The sequence below is a fragment of the Schistocerca americana genome, chromosome 4, assembly GCF_021461395.2.
Source record: "Schistocerca americana isolate TAMUIC-IGC-003095 chromosome 4, iqSchAmer2.1, whole genome shotgun sequence".
NCBI lineage: Eukaryota > Metazoa > Arthropoda > Insecta > Orthoptera > Acrididae > Schistocerca > Schistocerca americana.
The window spans coordinates 794,457,547-794,480,247 of NC_060122.1; the positions used below are offsets into that span (position 1 = coordinate 794,457,547).

General features: G+C 38.3%; 1 protein-coding gene across 1 annotated transcript in view; it reads left to right on the forward strand.

Annotated features, from left to right (window-relative positions):
• LOC124613089 overlaps positions 1-22,701 on the forward strand; it is a gene marked incomplete at its 5' end in the record, with an annotated part of 146,726 nt that overhangs the window by 111,840 nt on the left and 12,185 nt on the right. Inside the window, 2 exons of the mRNA XM_047141677.1 lie at positions 485-621; positions 743-923. Of these exons, the coding sequence (XP_046997633.1) occupies positions 485-621; positions 743-923 (318 nt within the window). The remainder of the gene's footprint in view (positions 1-484; positions 622-742; positions 924-22,701) is intronic.

Consider the following 22,701-nt stretch of genomic DNA (forward strand, 5'->3'; position numbering starts at 1 on the left):
GCAAGCACACCTCATGCACACACGACCACCAACTCCAGCATCTCAGGCCTGAGATGCTGGAATTGGCAGTTGTGTATGTGTGAGGTGTGCTTGCTTGTATGTGTGAATGGTATGTGTCTCTCTCTTGCTGATGAAGGCTGTGGCTGAAAGCTTTATGTGAGTGTCTTTGAATTGTGCCTGTCTGCAACTTGACATGTCTTCTTTATGGAAAGCAGCAATCTGCCTTTTCCTACAATGTTGATATTCCTACCTGGAGTTTCCACTGTTTGAGTGAATAAAATTAAATTTTTCTTTCATTTTGTGGGTGTAATCAGATTAGTGCTATGTGTGATGTTTGAGAAATTTTTCATGCAATGGATGGTGCAATATACTTCAACTCATGTGTTTTTATTTCTGATACTGTTTTGGAATGTTAGAAATTCAAAGACTACGCTATACTTGTTGTCACATACAAGAAGTTTCCACTCTGCCTTCTTGTTCATAGGTACAATGACTCTTCACATGAGTCTTTGTCATATATGGAGAAAAAACGAGCTACTGTTCATCCACAAATTGTATGTGATATTCCGAAGAACAGCCATGTCTACGTGAAACCACACCATCAAAGTAATGGCCTATCAGGTACAATATATACCATTATATTTCTACTTTAATGTAGTAATAAAGAACAATAATTACTTCTAGAATCGACTGCTAAACAAGAGCTAAATTTTGAAAATTTATATTCAAGCAATTTTTTCAGGTACAAGTATGTATCAAGCTGAAGATCATGGTGGTGTATCCACACCACACTCATCTTCCTCAGACAATTACAGGCGGGAGCTAGCACATGGTGGTCGTCCTGCAGGTTATTCACTGGCTAGCTCTGACTCTGAATCTAACATGAAGCCACCAGCCTGCCTCATCAACCACTCTCGCAGCAGGTATCAAACAAAGCATGTGTAACTTAATGACATAGCTGTATCTTTAAAGTAATTATGCTGAATAGTAGCTTTGTTTGCTCTTTTTTCCATTTGTTTTCTGAACTGGAATAAATAAGCAATTAATCATCTTATTTGTATAGCATACAACTTATTGAAAGTTTACTCTGCAGAGGAATGTGTGTTGATGTCAGATAAAAGTGTGCCAGCCTGGGATTCGAACCTAGGACTTTGCCTTTTTTGGCCAAGTGCTCTACCTACTGAGCTATTCAAGCACTGGTCATCCTCACAGCTTTATTTCCACCAGTACCTCATCTCATAGGAGATGAGATACTGGCAAATGTATAGCTGTGATAGTAGGCCATTTCTCAGGCTTGGACAGCTCATTTGGTAGAACACTTGGCCACAAAAGGCAAACATCCCAGGTTCAAATCCTGGTCTGGCACATAGTTTTAATCTGTCAACATTACTATATGGCTGACTCAGTTCAGAGCACCTACTTCCAGTTGCAGGTTGCCTATTTTACAGCTTCCAGGGACAAAAAGATTTGGTTTTCAATATTTCATATAATTATTGATTGAAATTAAAAATTTAAAATGCTATTATCATCTACTCATTAGGTCTTACATTAAATATTTAAGACAATATGACAAGTATTACATGTAGATACTGTGTAAATATGAGGGTCATTCAATAAATAGAGACAAATTGGTCTGGGGAAAAAACAGTTAGTAGGGCAAGTTTGGTACTTTTATGGCTTTAAGTTGGCATCACTGGGATGAGCCCTGATCAGCCGATGTATCAACACTGTTCTGCTTATAACCTTAAAAGTACATTTCAAGATGGTGAGTCTGCTTGAAACGTCCTCATTAGTTGAACAACGTTCTGTTATTCGTTTTTTACTTGCTGAAGGTGTGAAACCAGTGAATAGATACTGCAGATACTGCAGAATGTCTAAAGTTTATGGTGAAGGTTGTATGAATTGTGCAAATGTTTACAAGTGGGTAGAGCAGTTAAAAAATGGTTGCAACTCAGTGACTGACAAACACCATTCTGGCCGACCATTTGCAGTTTCAACTCCGAAAGTCAAATTGATGACATTATTTGTGCCAGACACCATGTGACTGTGGAAATGATAGTTGATAAGGTTCAAGTTAGTACTGGTACAGTTCATAACATTATCTGTAACAAGGTGAAGTACCGCAAAACACGTACTAGATGGGTCCCAAAATCAAAAAGACAAAGCATGGAGTGGAAGCACACCAACTCACCTGTGAAGAAAAAATTTGAAGCCCAAGCATCAGCAGAAAATGTCATGTTGATGGTGTTTTGGGATGCTGAAGGTCCAGTTTTTTGTGATTATCTCAAAGAGCAGCGTACAATGAACAGCCAATACTACCCAGATTTGCTTTAAAACAAGGTGCTAGATGGGAGAGAGACATCGTTGACCTCAGAGGAGAGGTGTGATTCTCCAGCAAGACAACGCATGTCCTTATGTTGCTCAACTAACCCATGAAACCATCAACAAAATGGGCTGGGAAGTATTGCCTCATCCCCCTTACAGCCCTGATTTAGCACCTAGTGATTTCCATTTGTTTGGTGCACTGAAGGAGGCATTAAGTGGGAAGAGATTCCAGGACAATGAGGATGTGAAAAAGATTGTGGGAAATTGGTTCAAACATCAACATAATGGGTTCTTTGCAGCTCGAATAAAAAAGCTTGTAGCCCATTGGAACAAGTGCATAAATGGTCAAGGGTATTATGTTGAAAAGTAGAAAAAGTATTGTTTTGTAAAAATAAACGCTTTTTTCTCCAGACCAATTTGGCTCTTTAATTATTGAATGACTCACACATTTTGAGGTAGCATAACTCACACACACAAATTACCCAGACTAAATTCATCCAGTATTTGAGCATGACAGCACTTAGTGACATGCAACAAACTTTACATATAACTTCAAACCTTAAAGAAACATTTTCTCACTGAGACCCCCCACAAAATAATAAAAGCAAAGAAGGTTATTGCTTTCTAGATTTTCAGTACTCGTGCAGTAAAACATCATCATCCACCATGACATTTTAATTTTTTACTTCTTTACTAATAACTGTAATCACAACACATTTTGTAGACGGTATCCAAATATACCAATGAATGGACATGCAAAATTATGTTATTGTACAATACATAATTCAGGAGATATGACATCATAAACAATAAAAAGCTTGAAACTCTAGGTTTTGCTTAAAACAAAGTGCAGATTATCAGATGATATTCATCCAGTGTTTGATGCAATCAGCAACTTCAAACAAGCTTTAAGTATAATATCAAACCATCTCTCAACTTTTCTTCACTTCAATACTTAATGTCAAATATTTAACACATTAACTCATTTGTAAGCAATCAGAAGTTCGAAGCTTTTTTATGTACCAGAATTCAATTTTGTAAAGAATTGGGAGTTTACTGGTATTCTTATAAATGACACTTGGTTTTTTACTTTTGAGTGCAAAGACAGATGTTTGCAGCCCTTACGCTATACTGATAGTCACACTGTACACTAATCTTAACAGAAATTGGAACCTTTTAAAACTGAATGGAACTTATTTCAAATGAGTGGAATGTGTGCTATTAATACTGACTTGCCTTTTTATATTCCAGTTAATATTTCAACTTCTCCGATCTTGTTTAAAAGTTTTTTGTGAGGGAATACTAGGAACATTGGGAGAATTTGAGAATACTGTTCAGAAGTTTACACTCTGGTCTTGGTTCATTGTAGTATCAATTGATTTTTTGTCCCCTGGTACTATATTCTGCATTTGTATTTGCCCATCTCCTGCCCCCCCCCCCCCCCCCTCTCCTTCTTCCTCTGTCTCACTGCTTAAGACACTTTTGTCAGAGTTTGTGACATTCCCAAATTGTATTCCAGAACATTCAAAAAATCTAGAGTATTCACAAACACTTAAGAACATTATAGACAATCATATATTTTTCCACTTAGAAAATATATTAATGCAAAATAGCCAGACAATATCCTGGCAACCACAACAGTAGGATGACAACCTCTTCAAACTCTCATATCTCAACAACAGCTAGCAGCACAAAATCACTATAGAGCACAACAGGGGACCCAAGGGTAGCACCAGACAAAAAACCTTGTGATTAGTAGTTGGTGGTTTTTGAAGTATTGTCAACTTCAATCTAAGTAATTAAACATGTTTTTTGGTATTTCATTAGGTAACATATAACGAATATGTACAAAAGTATAGTGTAATTTTCATTGTCATCAGTACCAACCTTCTAAAACTATGACAGTGCACAGATTGGACTGCATACCAAGTAAGGACGGAAAAACAGGACAAATAAAAGTGAGGAATTCAATCCAGATTCATACTTCCATTTAAAAAAATCAGAAGTTAATTGGAGATTAACACAAAATTTTAACCAGTTCATGAAGGAAATTGCATGAGTAAGATCATTTGTGGTGATTGATATAAAATTTACAGTAAGGTCTTTTGTGTTACGTACTATAGGGTTAAAAGCTTTGAAGAAAAAATGAGTTCACAATACTCAGTATTATGAAAAGGATAGCTGCTATTCACCATATAGTGGAGATGCTGAGCTGCAGATAGGCAGAACAAGAAGACTGTTGGAAAGTAAGCTTTTGGCCAGTAAGGTTTCATCGGAAATAGATTGTGCCCCCCCCCCCCCCCCCCTGCACACACACACACACACACACACACACACACACACACAGCAAAACTCACACATGCATGACTACAGTCTCTGGCTGCTGAGTCTGGCATTACATGATTGTTTGAGTTTCTCTGAACCATTGCTTCAACATAAACATTTAAAAACCACATCTTTGTTTGTGTAATTTGCTCCTTTTCTTCACTGTTCATTTTAGACAGAAATGCTTTTATGTTGATGAATAAGAACTATAAAATATTCTATCATAGAAAGTATTGCAAATTAATCATAATAAAAGTACAATGTTTTCATAATACAGAGGGTGAAAAAAGAACCCATTACAGTCAAAACAGACTAATGGTTCATACCACATTTCATCAAGTGGGCTTTGTTGCCTTTAATATACATTATTTATACTGTATATAAACAATAACAATAATTTTAATATGGGTTTGGTGTTGTATGTTCATTCAGGAAATAACATTCACCTAGTAGATCACTAACTATCTAGTCACCAATTGCATCACCATCTCATCTGGGTCAGTACGGGTATCAAGAACATATAACACAAGAACAGGTTTGTTGCTTTTTTATATTAATCTTACTAATGCTTAATTAAATACAATTTTTTACTAAAACTACTAATGTGGAATATCACAATTATGGTTTGTAAAAAACAAGGATGAAGGTCCTTGTCTTAATAAGACATTGGCAGATATGCTCTTGATATATGTTAATGTCAGACAAGGAGATTGCGATACAATATTACCCATAGCGACATTTGGTACAAGACGCTGAAGCTAGACACTAGAGGCTTCACAATGTTCTTTCTGCTCCATGGTCATGAGGCCACAACAACAGTAGATACACTATTCTCATTTCAGCTGGATGATACTAACAATGACTGTGTGAAACATCTCACTGCCAAGACCAAAGAAGCAAAGCAGCTGGCTCAATACAGACACTGGATGTCCAGGAGGAAGACCAAGTACCAGCCAGTGAGATACCGCTCAGGAGACTTGGTATGGATTTTTAGACCTGTGTGGTATGAGAGACAATTGGAAAAGTTACTAAAGCTCTACACTGGGCCATATCTTATCTTTTGCCAACTGTCTGACATCACTTATGAAGCTCGAGGGTTATGGCACAGCTTTAGCAATAGCACAGCAAGTGAGGTAATCAGTTTAGATTATTATCCACTGCTACCTGTTTGTTTTGAGAACCTCCCCAAGAGATCAATTCCAATTCAGGGAAATGGGATTGCTTCGGGAGGGATTGATACCAGATGCCTTGGTGGTAATTGTGGCATGTGCTCCCATCAGGAACATTTCTTACAGTGGTTCACGTAGTGTCAATGGATTGGCAGAGACCTGGTCAGTGATATCTTTGTCATCCTGTCTAAAGTTTTAAAAAATCACAGGTGGCCGGATGTTGGAGTGTCACAGAAATAGTTCATGATAGCTGGCTATAGATAACCCAAGATGTCCTGTAAAAATTTCTGATTCACCACAATAAATACAGTGAGAACTTGTCAGCAGCCCAAAAAACTGCACAGCACTCTTTCTCAGTTGCAGAGTAGTTCATTTCAAACTTGGGGAGCATCCTGGAAGCATAAAATATCATCTTTTCAGTACCTTCCTGAATAAGGCAGTCTTTTCAGGTCAGCCTCACAAACTCCAGTTTGCCAGTGGCCCATCTGCAAGTGCATGGAGCAGAAATACTTTGCTCCTTTCAAGCAGTCTTGGTGTCATCAATGTGTGACAATGGACTGATAGTTTTCTTTGTGGTTTTGTTCAGTGCTCAATAGTCGACACAGTGCTCAATAGTTGACACAGAAATGCTACATGCCATCCTTTTTTCACAAGGGCCAAAAGAGAGGATCGAGGTCTCTCCAAAGGTTCAATGAAGTTATCTTGTAGTACCTTCTCCACTTCCTCCTGGATTAACTACTGTCCAGCTGGCAACACTCTATGCAAACACTGGCTAATTGGTGGAAGGTACTGGGTGTTTTACCATGGACCACTTGGGCGGTGTCTTTTCCTCTCCATGTATGAAAGCATACAAAATGTAGTGGTAGTGGAGTACGATTCTTCTTCGATGACAGTAAGTGCTCTTCCTAGACTTGTTTGGCTGTCCGTATGTACATACCTTTAGGGATGAGTTTTGGTTTCGCATGACAATTAATGATCTGAAGCATCCTAACAATACTTATGATCATTGCTGATATTTGACATGAGCCAGAGGAGCCTTTAGCAATCAAAGAAAGAGTCACAGTTTAACTGAGTATCTCAATTGATGACTGGAACTCATCTTGTTGATGATGGTGGAATAATGTCTTCAGTGGCAAACAACTGACCAGAACAATTTTTGTAACATGTGCTTGTTGAGATAGCTCCACCAGTCTGGAGCTCTGATCTTATACAGTCTACAGGTGCTTGTGATGCCTGCAGGAAGCCTCGTCTGAGAACAACACTATGATTACTTAAATTTGAAGGGCTGTGTTCTATCATTAATACTTATTCTTCCAATACATATCCCTATTGGCTGGACATATTTCCCATTTGTGACTTTCGTCACAATCACTTTAGTATCAGAAAACATAGTCTTCTTTGACAGAGGATGAAGGGCTTCCAACATTACAGAAAAGGAAGCCCCGAACTTAACTAGTGTCCAGTCCGGTTGCACATTGATAATGATGTCAGTGACATTTCCTGACACCTTGGTGACTGTCATCCATGGAGGATTTGCATCTGTGGTGGTCGCAGCTCCTTCGATGGTTGCCTCACCTAGTTTCCTTAAAGTAGATAGCTAGACTGACTGGCTGGTAGCTCTGTAAGATGATTGGAAGAGCTGCTGCATGTGGCATGTAGGGAAGTGACCTCATCCAAGGTACAGTGATGGGATTTGTTCCATAGGGTGACAATAATTAGTCTGCAGCTGATAAGCATGAATAGAACTGTTGTGATGGTCATTATCTGACACAGTGTGGTAGTCACCAATAACTCGCCTTCTTTATCTGCAGTAGTGTACAATGTGTCGAGGGTTTCCACAGTGGAAAAACACAAGTGTGTTGTCCTCTGTCCTCCAAATGAGTGTTCTTCTGTGGGGCATTCTACTTCATGTAGGAGTTCATCGTATCTGCTTTGGCCTAGTGCTGCGGCATAAGTCTGAGTTGACTGAGTCCATTCTCCCTATCAGTGTGTTCGATTGGTGACACCTCTTTCATCCAAGTCTTTCTTTTTTTTCTTGATGTGTTGGTACCACTTAATGAATTCCTCTGTCATGGTGAGGTACTTTACCAGAAGAGTTTGGTGAATGTCTTCTGTCATCCCTTTCATCAAGTGTGAGTGTTCTCAGCTTCTATCATGTTGGGATTCACGATATGGCATAGGTTCAAAACATTCTGAGCGTACGACTGTTGTTTCTCTGTAACATTGGACCCAGTTCTTTCACTAAGTGAACTTGCTGTCAATTGTTGCCAAACCTTATCTTTGGTTCAAATCGGAATTTGTCCCATCTGTTGCACTTCACTTCATCATTCTCAAACCACTGCTGGATTGTGCCATCCAAGTAAAAGTACACATCTGCAAAAACACATCATATCATTCTATCTGTCATATTTACTGACAACCCAGTTGAATGTTTACAGCCATTTGATTGGGTCCTGACCAGCATCCTCAGAAAACAATGCTGGATGCCAGATGTGCAGCTGATTTACTGCTGGTTTGGAATTCACCTGTTCCTGAATATATGGATCTTACAATGATGTACGGCTTGTATCCTGGTTCCTGTCCACATACGCAATGGTTCTTATGCTGCCTTGTTGGAGATGTGGTGACATAGATGTTTCTAAGTACCTAGTATCTCCACCAAACAGTGTCACATCAAAACCACAATCAAGTCCAAATCTGAATGCAGGGTTCTCAATGAAGCACTATACTTAGAACTGACATGAACGTACAGCCAGAATTGAACTGACCTGCTGGACAGAGAGTGCAGCTATTTACACAAACACTGAATATTTCATAATATACAAATATAAGGTATTTAAATAACCTTCTAGAATGACAAACTCTAAATAACAAATAACTGCTGGTGACTGGGTTTGAACTGGCTAGTCGTAGCATGCCAGCGAGTGACTTTAACTGCTATGCCGCACTGGATGCACCACAGCTCGTGGCAATATCACATTCAAATCTAGAGCAATATATTTATTTACCATTAATTTTTGTTCCTTTTATGTGATTACTCATTGTTTCTATACTTTTTTCTATAAATGAATTAAATAAAAAGGGAGAAGGGGCAATCCCCACCTGGTGCCTCTTCTTGATTTCTAGCCTCATTGAGCGAATGACCGCTTATGTATGGTACTTTAGTTTTGATGTACATGGAGAATCAATCTTCTATTTCTCCATTGTACACCTGTGATTTAGTTAACATCCTTTAGGGTCTCATTACTATGGTTCCATGAAGGAAAATGTATATCTAATATTCTCTTCCAATTTTGTTCGATTCCCTAAATACTAACTTCCTATCTGTTGTATCAAGAGGCTTTTCTTGGTCAATGAATGTTCCATATGCTCTAGGCATATCACGGTTGTTATTTCTAGAATAGTTCTTAGTTTTTAATGGTGCTTTTTTTATGTTATATAGAATTTTTGAAGCATGGAGTAGTGAATTGTGAATTTTGGTTTATTAGTCTAGCAATGCACATAGTGTAAATCATTTAATTCAGGTACAGGAGACACATCTAAATTGTGGTAAGACCTTGCCATAAACATAAAACAACCGATTTCAGTAATGGCATCAAAACAATAATAATAATAATAATAATAATAATCAAGCATGGGGTTTGTCAACCCCCATCTGTCATGTCCCCAGGTGGATGTAAAGTGAATGCCCAGCAGATATGCAGGGTGGATGGGAAATGAAATACCACCCACAGACCAAAGAGACACCAAAAATCCATGCTGCATCTGACTTGGATTAAGTGGCAGTATAGTCAGCATCTGTTCACTAGGAGATGTAGCTGTAAATATCCTCCAGGAACTCACAATCCCTGGTTCTACATGGCTAGCAAAAGTCAGAAAGTTGATGGAAAGCAAAATATGACTCTTAGAGTAAAGACAGTATTACTCCAGAAGGACAATCCACCCACTCCAAAGTGGCAACCGAACATTCAGATTCTGGGGAGCTTGGGCTTATGCGAGAGAGCAAGTTGGAATGCTCTGGTAAACTTCCATGAAAAGCACACACTTACAAGGGCACTTTCAATATACGAGGTGTGGCTAGAAAAAACCCGGACTAGTACTGGTGAAACAATAAAACGAATGCAATAAGGCTGAAAGTCGCGTGGCCTGTCACGTGACTCTCGCTCCGCCTACTGCTCAAGTTTCATCTGCCTCCTGCACTCAGTCTGCCCGTGGCGTCTGTTTTAAGTAGTTGACGTTTTGTCTGTGCGTCGGAAAATGTTGATTGTACAGAAAGAACAGCGTGTTAACATCAAATTTTGTTTCAAACTAGGAAAATCTGCAAGTGAAACGTTTGTAATGTTACAACAAGTGTACGGCGATGATTGTTTATCGCGAACACAAGTGTTTGAGTGGTTTAAACGATTTAAAGATGGCCGCGAAGACACCAGTGATGACACTCGCACTGGCAGACCATTGTCAGCAAAAACTGATGCAAACATTGAAAAAATCGGTAAACTTGTTCGACAAGATCGCCGTTTAACAATCAGAGCAGTGTCTGAGTTAACAGGAGTTGACTTGTTGTCTTGTCGAACAAGTTTACCGATTTTTTCAATGTTTGCATCAGTTTTTGCTGACAATGGTCTGCCAGTGCGAGTGTCATCACTGGTGTCTTCGCGGCCATCTTTAAATCGTTTAAACCACTCAAACACTTGTGTTCGCAATAAACAATCATCGCCGTACACTTGTTGTAACATTACAAACGTTTCACTTGCAGATTTTCCTAGTTTGAAACAAAATTTGATGTTAACACGCTGTTCTTTCTGTACACTCAACATTTTCCGACGCACAGACAAAACGTCAACTACTTAAAACAGACGCCACGGGCAGACTGAGTGCAGGAGGCAGATGAAACTTGAGCAGTAGGCGGAGCTAGAGTCACGTGACAGGCCACGCGACTTTCAGCCTTATTGCATTCGTTTTATTGTTTCACCAGTACTAACCGGGTTTTTTCTAGCCACACCTCGTACAGACATTAATTCAAGCAGCAAAATTGAAAGACACACAGTCTCTCAACAGAACTCTCGAAGTAGAAAATCAAATTCTCGCCCTGCAAGAAACGCACTTCACAACTTAAGAAACAACAGACCACAGTAATTACAGACTCTTCAAAGGTGGAACAAACAAGGGAATTGGCAAAGGATCAGCATTATTTGGCATTTTTCTCCATTGTAGACATAAGAGTTTTGGATTCGGTAAAAGATGAGAAAAACATGAAGAACTGACTTATGACTATAAGAATTACACTCATAAACAAAACCTACATCTTTATTAATGTACATTCACCAACAAATGATGACAATAAAAAAGAGCTTGAGGAAACAGAAAGATTCTGGGAAGAATTTGAAACAGAGATGGCCAAAATTCCAAAAGATGATGTGAGAGTTCTACTCAGTGGTTTTAATACCCAAATTGGCAGGGAACACAAATACAAGAGGACAGTGGGAGACTATCCTGCTCACAAGTTCACCAATAAGAATGGTGAATGACTCGCTGAGTTATGCTAACAAAACAACCTAAAAATTATGTCAACCTCACTTCAGAAAAAGCCTGAAAAACAAAAAGCTTCATGATTACCCATCCATCATTTAGAAGAATTTCAGATTGATCATGTGACAGTATCATACAAGTACCAAAAAGAAATTCATGATGTCCAAGTACACAGAGTTTCAAACTTCGATTCAGATCATTATTTAACCATAATCAAAATTAAATTCACAACTGAAAGAAAATTCAACAGGAAAACACTGGTGATCTCAAAATTTTATTACACAAAAACAAAGGCTCTAAAATAACAGAAAAATGAGAACAGTCTGCAGAAGACTGGGACAAATTTCAAACTAAAATCTTCAAAACAGCGAAAGACACAGTTCGTCTTCACAAATACCCAAAACACCCTCAATATAATCAAAGATGTGAGAATGCACTAGAAGGAAAGAAAGAAATTGCAACAAGTCAAGAAGAAACACAGACGAAATTCCTCGAAGTTTGCAAACAAACATCCAAGACTTTAAGACAAAGTAAATGAAAATATGTCAACGACCAACTGGAGTCAGTTGAAGACAACTTCAAAAATTATAAAATACATGATTTATACAAGACCTTTCTGAATCAGATCAAAGGGTGCCCACCGAGGAAACTCTGCAAAAACAAGATGGTAAATTAGCCTTGACAAATAAAGAAAATTACCAAGAACTAGGCACATATTCTTCACAACTTTTAAATTGTCCAGAATCCAAAGAGAGATTCCTGAAAATACATCCAGATATCACAACAGAAAATTCATCACCACCAGCACAAGAAGTAGTTTATTTACACATCAAGAAACTTAAAAACAACCAAGCATTAGGGGAGGATGGAGCTGTAGCTGATCTCTTGCAAAATAAATTACACGAATAATCTGAACCATTCAGCAAACCAAAACAATCCCTGATGACTGGAAAATTCCTCTAATCCATCCACTGCAAGAAAAAGCAACAAAGCTGATGTAAACAACTAGAGAGATCTGTCTCTTACACGTCAACTACAAAATCCTGTAAGCTTGTATCTTGAATAGAGCACAAAAGCAGTTAGAACTATTAGCAGAATACCATGCAGGATTCAGAACTGAAAAGGTCATGCCCAGGACAAAAGTTTGACCCCAAAACCATACTCAAAATGCGAACCTCAGACAAAAATCTCTACTATGCATATTTGTAGGTTTCAAAAAGGCATATGACTTGGTAGACGGGCCTTTACTAAACCAAATTTTAGAAGAGATCCCAAAACATGAAAACGGATAAAACAAACACTAAATGGCATGAAGTCTGAAGTAAAACTAATTTGGGAGATCTCATCTACATCTGCATCTACATAGATACTCCACAAGCCACCATATGGCATGCGGAGGAGGGCACCCTCTTCCACTACTAGTCATTTACTTTCCTACTCCACTCATGAATAGAGTGAGGGAAAAATGACTGTCTATATGCCTCTGTATAAGCCCTATTTCTCATATCTTACCTTCATTGTCCATATGTGCTATGTATGTTGGAGGCAGTAGAATCATTCTGCAGTCGGCTTCAGATGCAGGTAATCTACATTTTGTCAGGATGTTCATCCAAAAGAAAATCACCTTCATGCAAGGATTCTCATTTGAGTTCCTGAAGCATCTCCATAACACTTGTATGTTGTTAGAACCTACCAGAAACAAAACCAGCAGCCCTTCTCTGAATTGCTTTTATGTCTTCCTTTAATTTGACTTTGTATGAATGCCAAACAGTCAAGCAGTACTCAGGTTTCACTAGTGTCCTATATGCAGTCTCCTTTACAGATGAACTGCACTTTACTAAAATTCTCCCAATAAATTTCAGAACCCTTTGACATTCAAACAGGTGTGAGACAAGGAGATGGACTCTCCGGTTCAGTTCAATGTTGTCCTAGGCAAGGTTATGGAAGAACGTGAAAAAGAACTCCAGAAACTTGGATTTTGGAAGCCAGTCCTACTGAGCTTTTCCAAAATCAACCTCTATATGCCATACCACTACATGCCATTTGAGGATGTCTTGGCAATACTTAGAGAAGACGAAGAGACAGCTGTCGAATAGCTTAAGATACTTAAAGAGAATGGAGAAAATGTAGGGTGACAGATCATTTGAGGAAACTGAATTCTTATGTTCAAAAACAGAAATCATGAGCCTGAAAACAACACACAATAAAATCAACAGGGTCCCGTACTTTAAATACCTCAGAGAATTCGTCAAACCCAAGAGGCCTTGAAAAAAATCTCACAGCAAAATCACTCCAAAAAGTCAAAAACATCATTAGTGTAAGTCCAAATATCTACAACAAAGAATCCATGTCAAGGCAGACATACATTCAGCACTACAACACAGTCATATAACAAATATCCTCTACGCAAGTGAAACACTGACATATAACAGAAAATACAAACTTGAAGAAATCATAAAAGAAAGCAGAAGGATCGTTAGGAAAATTTTAGGAGCAAGATATACCGGTACCGAAGACAGTTACCAGCTACAATCAATCACAACAGAAAAGTTTTCAGACACTGAAATTGACATTAAGAAAAGGCAAATGAAATTCCTTGGCTATTTCAACAGACTACCAGAAAAGTGATTGAGAAAAAGTATAACAGACTATGTAACATCACTTAAGAACTCCATGCCCTGCCTAAATGAAATTTGAAAGGATCTCAAAAACACAAACATAAGACCAACTGATGTTTTAGAAAGACACACCTTCAGACACAATGTAGATAAATGGGAATTTACATTAAAGCAGTAATTTTTGAGAACATTTCTCACGGAGAACAATGGTTTTTCTTTGTACTTTAAAATGAACATAAACAAACCTGACCACAAGAAACCTTTATTTTTGTGGTTGATGCTCATGGAGTTCATAGCACCTGCTCCGTTCTCTGCCACAGCCTACCATCGTGGTATGAGTTCTGAAGATGGTCAGTGACTGACTGAAACTGTTAACCACAAAAATAAAGGTTTCTTGTGGTCAAGACTTTTTGTGTTAATTTTAAATTACATCAAAGCACCAAAACAAAAACAGTACAGACCAAAGTGGTTGAAAGAATGTAAACAAACCATCTTGGAAAGATTGAAAGCCTACCCGAACAACAATAAGGATACCAGGTGTACCAGTATGAAATGAGCGTTAAGATACAAATGTGTCGATAGGGAACATTTTTGTGAATGAGCCTTAATTTTTTTTTTTTTTTTTGTTTGGTTGGTGTTGTGACTCGCCAATCTTTCAAAGTGCCGCCGCACAGTTACGCGCGTCCTCTACATGCGGCGCTATCTGCCAGCCATGCAGCAGCAGCGCCACCTAAGCGGCCAGCCAGCCAGCGGCCGCTAGACTCGGACTCAGTTATGATTTGACTGTTAAAGTGTACACACGTCTTACTCTGTTTACTTGATCTGTGACTTCTTGTATTGTGTCGTCCTTGAAATATATTTGTTCAACTTGAAGTTATAACAGTTGGTATGACATCTGTCAAAGATATTTAGTATACATCAAGTCATGGAACAAACATCATCATATGTTTTCATCACGTTAACAATGTTGAATTTTGCACCAGAAAGTGATGATTTACGGAAAGCATTAATTTTTTGTTTTCATTTGAAAAAAAGTGCTGCAGAGTCACATCGAATGCTTGTCGAGGCATATGGTGATCATGCTCTATCAGAAGCAACATGCAAAAGATGGTTTCAATGGTTCAGAAATAATGATTTTGATGTAAGAAATGAAGAACGTGGAAGACCACCAAAAAAGTTCGAATACGCCGAATTGCAAGCAATATTGGATGAAGATGATACTTTGAGTCAGAAGCAAATGGCAGCAATGCTAAATGTTGCACAACAAACAATTTCTGACCGTTTGAAAGCTATGGGAAAGATCCAAAAGTGTGGAAAATGGGTGCCATATGAACTGAATGAAGGACAGATGGAAAACCGAAAAACCATTTGTCAAATTTTGCTTCAAACACATGAAAGAAAATCAATTTTGCATCGAATTGTTACCAGTGATGCAAAATAAATCATGGGTTAATCTGGGACAACCATCAACATCGACTGCAAAACCAGATTGATTCGGCAAGAAGACAATGCTCTGTGTATGGTGGGATCAGAAAGGTGTGGTGTATCATGAGCTTCTAAAAACCCAGTGAAACTGTGAATACTAATCGCTACAGACAACAAATGATCAATTTGAACTATGCATTGACCGAAAAAAACCAGAATGGGCCAGAAGACATGGCAAAGTAATTATTTTTACACGACAATGCACCTGCACACAAAGCAAAACTGGTTCAGGACACAATCAAAACACTTGGCTGGGAGCTGCTACCCCACCCGCCGTATTCACCAGACTTGGCCCCTTCTGACTACCATTTGTTTTCATCAATGGGACACTTCAATTCCTATGAAGAAGTCGAAAATTGGGTGTCTGATTGGTTTGCTTCAAAAGACGAACATTCCTATTGGCGTGGTGTCCACAAATTGCCAGGAAGGTGGTCAAATGTATAGAAAGCAATGGTCAGTACTTTGAATAAAATATTTTTACTTTTCAGTTCAAAATTAATGTTTCATTTTCCGGAAAAAAAAACAAAAAAAAAAAAAAAAAACCGCTCATTTCATACCGGTACACCTGGTATATAGAGAAGTTGATTGAGTTGTTTGCTTAACCCTTTTAGTGCCAAATACGATCTGATTGTGATCCAGATTTTCGGCGATAAATGCCAGTAACGATCTGATCGTGATGCCTTTCTCATTCATTTTTTCCGCACTTGAAGGCAAAGTTGTTAGTATTTCCTAGCGAATGAGAAAGGCATCACGATCAGATCGTTACTGGCATTTTTCGCTGAAAATCTGGATCACGATCAGATCGTATTTGGCACTAAAAGGGTTAATGTCTTCCATTTATTGGGAGAATTCAATAATAATAATAATAATAATAACAATACAATTTTGTTATACACACACACACACACACACACACACACACACACACAAAACAAAATAGTAGAATTTCTGCCACAGAATCCCTGACTAAAAGTTAAATATGTTTTTGTCCATTAATTTATTATTCAATGTCATCACTGTATACTGTGGAGGCTATGAATATAATTTAAACAGGTGTGTCAGTAGCATAAAATCCTTTTTATTTATCATGTTGTAAGGTGATTAAAATGATTCTCCTCAAATAATTTTTGTCTGCTGAGTAAGAATTTTATTATTTAGTAAAAGTGTATGGAGGGAACAGTTAGGATTTATAGTTTCTGAAATAATGGGTGACAAGACTCTTTCTGATTTACAGGTGCACTTGTACCTGATACTTCACAAGAAAATAGTAAAATTGTACCATACTTAATGGCATATTCAAAATAACTATGATATTCATCAAAAAACAAAGATGATGTGACTTACGAAACGAAAGCGTCGGCAGGTCGAAAGACACACAAACAAACACAAACATACACACAAAATTCAAGCTTTCGCAACAAACTGTTGCTTCATCAGGAAAGAGGGAAGGAGAGGGAAAGACGAAAGGATGTGGGTTTTAAGGGAGAGGGTAAGGAGTCATTCCAATCCCGGGAGCGGAAAGACTTACCTTAGGGGGAAAAAAGGACGGGTATACACTTGCACACACACACATATCCATCCACACATATACAGACACAAGCAGACATATTTAAAGACCTAAATATGTCTGCTTGTGTCTGTATATGTGTGGATGGATATGTGTATGTGTGCGAGTGTATACCCGTCCTTTTTTCCCCCTAAGGTAAGTCTTTCCGCTCCCGGGATTGGAATGACTCCTTACCCTCTCCCTTAAAACCCACATCCTTTTGTCTTTCCCTCCCCTTCCCTCTTTCCTGATGAGGCAACAGTTTGTTGCGAAAGCTTGAATTTTGTGTGTATGTTTGTGTGTCTTTCGACCTGCCAGCTTTCGTTTGGTAAGTCACATCATCTTTGTTTTTTGATAAATTTTTCCCACGTGGAATGTTTCCCTCTATTATATTAACTATGATATTCTATTTTTTGTGTACTTAAGTCAGCAGAGTTTGCTATTATTTGTATTGCAAATGCAAAACTGCTTAATTCTTTGGCAGGAAGTCAGTATGTGTATTCAGCTTGAGCTCTTGTTCACATTTAGTCTAAGGAACTTATTCACGTGGACTTCTTCCATAAGGTGATTTTATGTTATATTTACTGCATGGCTATAATCTACTTTAATCTTTCATTACTACTAACTCAAATGATTGACTATCATTTGACAATGGACCACACTGCCCTTGTCTTACTTTTAAGTTGTAAAATGAACTTATTGTTTGCCATTTGTTTGGCAGCCTTCACAACACTTTAAATATAGTTTTCTTATGTGTTAACACTCTGAGTAAAATGCTAATTTTTTTTGTATTTTAGTTCATTGTAGAGTTGCCTCTTCTGGATACTAGCACTTTTCATATCTTGAGTTATTCATTAAGTTTACTAGTCATTTGGTTACATGTGGTTCTAAGTGGATAACTTCCATTAAAAATTTCAACAAAGGTACTCGAAGATTTGTCAGAGTTACTAGTACTTGAAATACAGCTACCTAGTATCACTGTTCTATATTTTGAATAGCTCTACTGGAATTTTCTTTCATAAGAATGATAGTTGCTCTAATTTTTAGGAGTACCGCATATGCTATTTCATTGTTGTAGTCTACACACATAACCCTGTATAGCTGTTTGTGTCTGGAAATAAGAAACATGCTACCCACAATTCTTCCCACCTCCCAAAGTGATGTTCCACTGCTCTCAATATCTACAAAATAACCTCATCCTCCATTATGTGGCACTTACTCCTAACCCTTGGAACATGGGTCATACAGAACACACAGGGAAAGACCTGTCCTGTGTACCCATCCAGTATATTGCATTACAGTCCAGCCATACATATGTACTATTCAATCATATAACATACTAGATCTGCTGTAACCATAACAAAGTCTTTTATGTGAGCACGGTCATCAGTTACGTGTCTACCTGAATCAACCAAGAGCAGAGATGATCATCCTGTTGAACACAACATCCTTGACTTCAGTGGCTGCTTCATGACCTGTGCCATCTGGATCCTGCCCCCTCCTCAACAGATTGGAATTGTCCTTATAACACATCCTTGCCTCCTGCAATCCTCCTGGCTTCAGTCTCTGCTAGCTGTTGTCCCACACTCCCCTGTGTCCTGGTCTACAGCCCCTGCCCTCGCCCCTCTTCACTCACATCCTCCTCTCTCCAGTCTCCCTGTTCCTCTGGTCTACTGTTCTACTCACTCTTTCTCAGTCCAGTCCTCCACGATGCTGTGCCCCACGGCAAGCTCACTGATGTAACTTACCTCTCCCTCCTAACCGATGTCAGGCTTCCCCACAACCCAGTCTCCCACCCCCAGCATCCCCCCCCCCCCCCCATTTCCCACTTCACCATACACAAACCTCCACTTCAGGTGGTCTGATGTGCTATGAAAAATTTAAGTGTGTGTCGAAAGGACAGGCAAATGGGAAATGGAGGTGGTATCTTTGTTGCAGTAGATGAGAAACTCAAATCCACTCAGATAGAAATTGAAGCTGCATGTCAAATTATTTGGGCAAGACTCAGTATCAGGAGTGGGCATAAAGTGATAATTGGATCCTTCTATTCCCCACCAGATTGATCTCATGTAGAGAGAACTTCAGTTCACCTGTACTTAAGTTCCCAGATCATACTGTAATCATCAGTGGAGACTTCAATCACCCAACAATCAACTGAAAATTTGCAATTCTGTTAGTAGTGAGTGTAATAAGACATCCTCTGAAACTTGTCTACGTGCTTTCTCTGAAAACTATCTGGAACAGATAGTTTGGAACCCCCCCACTCATCGTGGAAATATGTTGGATTTAATGTCAAGAAACAGACCTGCCCTCTTTGAGGATTTGAACATCGAAACTGGTATCAGTGACCATGATGTGGCTGTGGCAACAATGATTACCAAGGTACAAAGGGAAACTAAAATAAGCAGAAAGATTTATATTGTTCAGTAAAGTAGATAAAAAATCAGTAATGTCATATCTAAATGGGGAACTTGAAACTTTCAGCACAGGGCAGGAGAGTGTAGAGGAACTACAGCTCAAGTTTAAAACAATAACTGACCATGTACAGGATAGATGTGTACCCAGTAGAACAATTTATAATGAGAGGGCCCTCCATGGTATACAATCACTGTAAATAAGTCTCTAAAGAAACAAAGGCTACTGTGTAATAGGTGTAAACGAAAGCATAAAACCACAGATAAAGAAATGCTGAATGAAATGCATTTTTATGTTTGTCAAATGATATTTCACAAAACTCAAAGAAATTCTGGTCCTATGTAAAAGCTGATATGCCACCAAAGCTAGAGTCCAGTCCCTAATGAATGAGAAAAGAACTGAAATTGCAGACAACAAAGCAAAAGCTGAAATGTTTATCTCAGGTTTCAAGTGTTCCTTTACAAAGAAAAACACAGGAGGATTGTCCCTATTTAATCCTTGCGCCACTGAAAAGATGAGTGAAATAAATATTAGTGTCAGCAGTTTTGAGAAACAGCTGTAATTCTTAAAACTGAACAAAGCTCCAGGGCCCAATTGAATCCCTATTAGATTCTATACTGAATTTGTGGCTGAGTTAGCCCCTCTTCTAACTGTAATCTATCATAGACTCTTGTGCAAAAAAACCATCTCCAGTTCTTGGAAAAAAGTACAGGACACACCTGTCTGCAAGAACGGTAGTAGAAGTGATCCACAAAACTACCGTCCAATATCCTTGACATTGATTTGTTGCAGAATCACAGAACACATTCTGAGCTCAACATAATGCAGTATCTCAAACAGAATGACCTCTTCCATGCCAACCACCACGGATTCCAAAAACATTCATCATATGAAACCGAACTTGCACTTTTCTCACGTGACCTACTGAAAGCTTTGGATCAAGGCAGGCAGATAGATGCAGTATTTCTTGATTTCCGAAAAGCATTTGACTCCACACCATACCTATGCTTATTTTCAAAAGTACAATCATATGGGGCATCAAGTGAAATTTGTAACTAGATTGAAGACATTTGCTAGGGAGAACACATCATGTTATCTAGGATGGAGATTCATTGTCAGATGTAGAAGTAATGTAGGGTGTGCCCCAAAGAAGTGTGTTGGGACCTTTGCTGATCATGCTGTATATTAATGACCTTGCAGACAATATTAATAGTAAAGACAGACTTTTTGCAGGTGATGCAGTTATCTATAATAAAGTACTGCCTGAAAGAAGCTGCATAAATATTCAGTAAGATCTTGATAAGATTTCAGAATGGTGCAAAGAATGGCAACTTTTTTCAAATGTTGAGAAATGCAAAATTGTGCACTTCACAAAACAAAACAAAAAAAAAACCATAGTATCCTATGACTAAAATACCAATGAGTCAATGCTGGAATCAGGTAAATCATACAAATACCTGGTGTAACATTTTGTAAGATTGAAATGGAATGATCTCATAGGTTCAGTCATGGGTAAAGCAGGTGGTAGACTTTGGTTTATTCATAGAATACTGGGGAAATGCAATCAGTCTACAAAGGAAACTGCTTACAATGCACTCGTGTGACTGGTTCTGAAATATTGCTCAACTGTGTGGGACTACCAGGACTAACAGAGGATATTGAAAGTATACAGAGAAGGGCAGCACAAATGGTCACAGGTTTGTTTGACCCATGGGAGAGTGTCACAGAGACACTGAAGAAACAGAACTGGCAGACCCTTGAAGATGGACATAAACTATCCCAAGAAAGCCTGCTAACAAAATTTCAAGAACTGGCTTTAAATGACGACCCTAGCAGTATACTACAAGCCGCTGTGTGTCGCTGACATGTGGATCATGAGGATGAGAATAGAAAAATTACAGCATGCACAGAGGCATTCAAACAATCATTCTTCCTGTATTCCATATGTGAATGGAATGGGAAGAAGTCCTAATAAATGATAGACTGGGACGTACCCTCTGCCATGCACTTCACAGAGGTTTGCAGACTGTAGATGTAAATGTAGACAATGTAATCAGGTGTATGTGTGTGTATGGGAGGGGGAGGGGGGTGTTCTGTGCCACTGTGGCTGGAGATAGTGCTCATGTGAGTGTGAAGTGAGCGTGCTTGTGTGAATGTGTGTGTTTTCGTTTCTGAAAAAGGCTTTGGCCAAAAGCTCAATGTGTAACAATTTTTTTGTTGTGCCTGTCTGCAACTCAACATGCAAGCTATCTATTTCATAATATTGTTTATATTCCATTCTAGGTTTTCAGATAATTTAGATGAGGAGTGTCCAGTAAGAAATGACTTCAGTTTATCTTTGAATTTCTGTGGATACTAAATTCCCTGCCTTTTGTCTACACACAACTTTGCATTACACTGAAGCACTACATTCTGAGCTTTAAGCTATAATGGAAACTACTTTTGATGACCTGTTTCTCTTCCTTGTTTTGTGGTTGTATGTTCGCGTAATATTGACCATACTTACTAACCACAGATACCATTAACAAGTAAATATGTAGGAATGTTAAGTGTAAGAATACCAAGACATTTGACATTTCATGATCAAGTCACATTATACTATTATTTTTATTATCATCATTATTATTTGTTTTTACTGAATAATTACTTTACTGATCTGTATTGCATTCTACTATAAATCAATACAGAAAGACAAATCCATGTAGCAAGGCAACAGGGAATACAAGTATGAAATATATACTGATCTGAGTTTTAAACTTATTATAAATGGATTAACTGCATTCTGTTTCTCACTCATTTGGATATAAACAAATTTGACACATGAAATTTCATATAGAGTCCGACCATTAACCCTAATTTTGGGACCTGCACCTTACTGTAATTTATGTCAAATTACAAATTATATTTTATAAGACTAGGCAATAAACTATTTACCATGGAATGGTTATAAACAAGACATGAAAGATCCTTGCTTCTGGAAAAACATGTGCTGTGTGACCTGCCTCCATCATTTTGTGAGCATGCCTCACAGACAAACTTAGAGCTTCTAACTGCTTCAAGCTCCTTTAATTTTTTTTTAATTCCTCAGAGCATATTCCCCCATGTTGTCTGACTAATAGCCCAGGAGAAAGGGTGCAGCTCAGATTACATTTGCAGTGTGCTCCATGGGCTGAAAGTGAGAAAATGCCCATGGATGTGATACATCTTAGAAAGAATGGTACTGCAGAACTCACATTTAACACAAAAATAATGTGCTTAGACTTAATGTTCATTTCACATCTCCTTGAAG